This window comes from Oryx dammah, unplaced genomic scaffold (genome assembly GCF_014754425.2).
Source record: "Oryx dammah isolate SB20612 unplaced genomic scaffold, SCBI_Odam_1.1 HiC_scaffold_2198, whole genome shotgun sequence".
Lineage (NCBI taxonomy): Eukaryota > Metazoa > Chordata > Mammalia > Artiodactyla > Bovidae > Oryx > Oryx dammah.
In genome coordinates, this window is record NW_024072291.1 from 433 (window position 1) to 5,646 (window position 5,214).

Genomic DNA, 5,214 nt, shown 5'->3' on the forward strand with positions numbered 1-5,214 from the left:
ATCATCAGTGTTTGGCTATCAATGTAAACTGGTTGCGTTCAAGTTAATGATTCATAAACATTTTTATTTATTTCATTTCAGCTTTGTATTGCCTCCACGGATTTATAATTATATTCTACCATTATTTGTTTTACTTCTAATATTTATGTTGATTCAACAGCATACTTACTCTAGCTCTTTTTCTTCATCTATAATACATATACACACATACTCACACATATACACTTTTGTACACATCAGCTTTTTTTTCTGAGCACAAAACAATTCTCTTTTGACTTTTGGTGACTAGCAGTATGTTTAGCTTCTGTCGATTATTTTAACCTTATCTCATTTCTTTGCCTCATTAAAATAAGACATATGACTCCCTTTAAATATGAGGCTCTCTTGGGAGAGAAAATGTAGAACATATTTTCCCTCTTAAGTTCTAGACATCTTTTCTATTTATACAGTGAAGTCATTAGATTGTTCTGAAGAAGTAGTTGAACTGTAGAGCTGGCATTATTTCCTTTTATTCTTTTACTTGAACTTTAGTGTCTGTGTATTGTTGAATAATTTTTTTAATGTAGTAAATTCTCCTATAGAAATAACTTACTTTTGATCCAGTGCTTCTCAAAAAGTTATTGCCAAATCTGCTAAACATGTTTACATTTCTTAGAGTTATTCACATGGAATATTTTGTGAATATAAGAGATGGAGTGGGTATTTAGACTTCATGAGATTGATTTAGCTGGTACTCCTCTGGATATTTTTGTTTGTTTTCAGTATGCTTAGGAGTCTTGGACTCATCTTTATTTCTTTTGCAAACTCACTTTAAAGCATTTTATTGAAGTGTGGTTGATTTACAATGTTAATTTGTGCTGCATAGAAAAATTGATTCCATTCTATGGAATACACACACACACACACACAAACATACGGGCTTCCCTCATAGCTCAGTTGATAAAGAATCCACCTGCAAAGGCCCCAGTTAGATTCCTGGGTCGGGAAGATCATCTGGAGAAGGATAGGCTACCCACTCCAGCATTCTTGGACTTCCCTTGTGGCTCAGCTGGTAAAGAATTTGCCCTCCATGCGGGAGACCTGGATTCAACCCCTGGGTTGGGAAGATCCCCTGGAAAAGGGAAAGGCTACCTACTCCAGTATTCTGGCCTAGAGAATTCCATGGACTGTATACTACACGCGGTCTCAAAGAGTCGGACACAACTGAGCAACTTTCACTTTTCCTATATACATATGCTTTTTTCTCATTATGGTTTATCACAGGATATGGAATATAGTTCCTTGTGCTATACAGTAGGCCTTGTTGTTTATCCATCCATCCTTATAATAGTTTGCATCTGCTAATCCCAAACTCCCAATCCTTCCTTCCTCCACCCCTTCTTCCCCTTGGCAATGACAAGTCTTTTTTTTTTTTTAAGTTTTTTTGAGTTTTTTTCTTGACTGATTTTTAATATTTTGATTTATTTATTTGGCTGTGCCAGGTCTTAGTTGCAGTATGTGGGATCTAGTTCCCCAACCAGGGATTGAACCCAGGCCCCCCTGCATTGGGAGGGCAGAGTCTTAGCCACTGGGCCACCAGGGAAGTCCCGACAAGTCTTTTTAAAATTGAAGTATAGTTGACTTACAACACTGTGTTGCTGCTGCTGCTGCTACTGCTGCTAAGTCACTTCAGTCGTGTCTGACTCTGTGCCACCCCATAGACGGCAGCCTACCAGGCTCCCCCGTCCCTGGGATTCTCCAGGCAAGAACACTGGAGTGTGTTGCCATTTCCTTCTCCAGTGCATGATAGTGAAAAGTGAAAGTGAAGTCGTGAAGTCGTGTCTGACTGTTAGCGACCCCATGGGCTGTAGCCCACCAGGCTCCTCCAGCCATGGGATTTTCCAGGCAAGAGTATTGGAGTGGGGTGCCATTGCCTTCTCCAACAACATTGTGTTAATTTCATATAAACTCATTTTTATATTAAATATTAGTACACTCAGTCCTTGGGGCTTCCGTGATGGCTCAGATGGTAAAGAATTTGCCCGCAATGAAGGAGACCTGGGTTTGATCCCTGAGTGGGAAAGATCCTCTGGAGAAGGGAATGGCTATGCCAGTATTCTTGCCTGGAGAATTCCATGGACAGAGGACCCTGGCAGGCTATAGTCCATGGGGTCACAAAGAGCCAGACACAACTGAATGATTAACACTTTCACTTTTTTTCATAGTCAATTCTTACATTCAGAACCACCTTGTTATTGAACCTAATAGTTACCTAATAATGTGTTATTTGAAGCAATGTCTAGGAAAGTTAAGGGAGGAAAGGAAACTTTTCTAGGGTATTGATCTCAGGAATCATCTCCATAGTCAACAATTCAGCTCAACACTCTCACAGCACTTCTAGATATTTGGCCCAGATTACTTGCATATTTACCTTTCCTTTTAAGATATCCCTTCTCATTTCAGAACTGACCTTACTATAATTAACTTTAAATTGAGTATCTAATGTTTGAACAAAAAGAATTTCAGCTGTAAGGAAAGGGAAGTCCTGCAACAGATGCCTAAATTTGTCTTGAAGTCAAGAAAAATGTTGAGTTTTGAGCATCATAGGATAGAATTTGTGCATATGAGATTCCAAACTGAGGAAAAAGATTTAAAGCATTTTACTTGAATGGAAACTAGTTGACTAAAAAGAATATGAGGCTTTTGCTGGGAGAGAGAGGTTGTTCCATATTTAAAAAAAAAACATAACCTGAACTAGTTAGGAGTTGGCAAACAAGATCTTAGAGAACAAAATGGAAAGGCTGGTTTTGACACTTGGGATTAAGAAGGTTATTTTGATTAGAGGTAAAGTTCTGTTGAGATGCAGTATAAGGTACAGTTAAATAAAAGAATAAAAATAAAACCCTCACATTTCATTAAATTCCTATAGTAACCTACTAGGGTACACTTTTATATTATCTTTATGATGAAAGTGTAAAACACTTCATAATTCTTTTCATAAATCTCTTTGATAAGTAACAAGGAAGACTATGGTATTGGCTCTTCTTATCCTGAGTAATGCCCTATACAGCTCTGATCTCTTCTTCTCTGATGAAAGGCTAAATTCATATGCATTTCAGATTGAAGATAATACTGGGTATCATTTCACAGGTGTCAGATTTTCCCCAAACCACTTGGTGGGGCTGTTTTTCCACGTGGTCTTTTTTCTAAGTCTGGAGAGAAGACTGTCTTTGTTCTTCCAATATGTGTATTTCCTCTAATTAGAAAAAGACAAACTTTCCTCATTATTGGATTAATGGCTCTTCTATAGGATCTCACCTCTGAATAACCCTCTTTGGTAATAAACACTGGAAAATAGACCTATCCAAAACTCCTAAACTGCCTCATTCACCATACATCAGTTCAACATATCTGCTAGAATACTGAATCCCATTATTTGCAAGGCTTCGGACTGCAGTTTGCTAAATAGACTCCGAGCGCCGCTGTTGGCCAATGCGCTGCAAGAACTAGCTTTCCGTGTCTACCCGGGTGATTTCCTGCGTAGTCACAGAGGAAAGTCCGAAGGAAGAGTAGCCGTTCTCAGGCTCGCTACTCCGCAAATCTGATTCCGGAATACCGATTGGGTTGTCTTCAAACTGGGAGCGTTGAGTTTTCTATGTGGTCGATGTGAATATTTTAAACGCAGTTTGCAAACCATCTCTTCACGTCGGAGGCTGCAGCATCGCAGAGAAGAATGGGAAATAGGGCGAAGCAGAGAAGCAGTACCCGGCGGCGGCAAGTACTCTTTCCTTTCTTGCTGCCTTTGTTCTGCGGGGCGCTTTCCGAACAGATCCGCTATTCTATTCCAGAAGAAATGACCAGAGGCTCCGTGGTGGGGAATCTGGCCGAGGACCTGGGGCTGCATGTACAGGATTTATTGACCCGCAACCTCAGAGTTAGTTCTGAGAAACTATATTTTACTCTAAACACGGAGAATGGGAACTTACTTGTGAGTGACAGAATAGATCGGGAGTCACTCTGTCCCCAGAACCCTTTGTGTGTTGTACCCTTGGAAATTGTAGCAGAGAATCCTCTAAGTGTTTTTCACATAAACGTGATGATAGAAGATATAAATGACAATCCACCTCGTTTCCCCCAAAATAACATCGTTTTACAAATCAACGAGTTTGCAATTCCAGGAACTCGGTTTGGTCTGGAATCAGCTGTCGATGCAGATGTAGGGCCTAACTCTCTCCAGAGTTACCAACTGAGCTATAGTGAGCATTTCTCTCTGATGGTTGAGGATAAGACTGAAAGCAAGAATGCCCCAGAATTAGTGTTGGAGAAGCCCCTGGACAGGGAGCAACAGAGTTCCCATCTCCTGGTCTTGACAGCAGTGGACGGGGGTGATCCCGTCCAAACTGGCACCATTCAAATCAGGGTCAAGGTCACTGATGCCAATGATAACCCTCCAGTGTTCAGTCAGGATGTGTACAAAGTTAGCCTGCGTGAGAACTCACCCCCAGGCACTTTTGTGCTAAAGGTGAAGGCCACTGACCAGGATGAGGGCATCAATGCAGAGATCACCTACTCCTTCAAAACACTAAGAGGTATTGGAAACACGTTTGTGCTGGATCATCAAAGTGGAGAAATTAAATCCAACGGTCCTATAGACTTTGAAATCAGTAGCAGTTATACCATAAGCGTAGAAGCCAAGGACGGTGGAGGCATGACTAGTGAGTGTAAAATTATATTGGACATTGTAGATGAGAACGACAATGCCCCAGAGGTGGTTTTCACTTCGGTGTCTAGTTCCATAACCGAGGATGCAGAACCTGGAACCGTGATTGCTCTGTTCAAAACACATGATAAAGATTTGGGAGAAAATGGGGAGGTCACATGTCTCATAAAAGAAAAAGTTCCTTTTCGAATTGAATCTTCCGCCAATAATTACTACAAGCTTGTGACAGATGGCGCCCTGGACCGGGAGCAGACCCCGGAGTACAATGTCACCATCGCAGCCACAGACAGGGGCAAGCCGCCCCTCTCCTCCCTCAGAAGCGTCACTCTACGAATCACCGATGTCAACGACAACGCTCCAGTTTTCCACCAGGCCGCCTACGTGGTCCACTTGGCAGAGAACAATCCACCCGGCGCTTCCATCGCGCAAGTCAGCGCCTCCGACCCAGACCTGGGACCCAATGGCCATGTCTCCTACTCCATCGTGGCCAGCGACCTGGAGCCACGCGCGCTGTC

The 5,214-nt window shown here is 41.9% G+C and overlaps 1 protein-coding gene across 1 annotated transcript; it reads left to right on the forward strand.

The window, feature by feature from the left end:
• Window positions 1–2,175: 2,175 nt before the first annotated feature.
• On the forward strand, window positions 2,176–5,208 carry LOC120859662 (protocadherin gamma-B7-like; the record flags this gene model as incomplete). The annotated part of the gene is made up of 1 exon (XM_040235677.1): window positions 2,176–5,208. A coding segment is annotated over exon 1 (1,496 nt), but the record flags the coding sequence as incomplete, so codon positions are not given.
• Window positions 5,209–5,214: the final 6 nt, after the last annotated feature.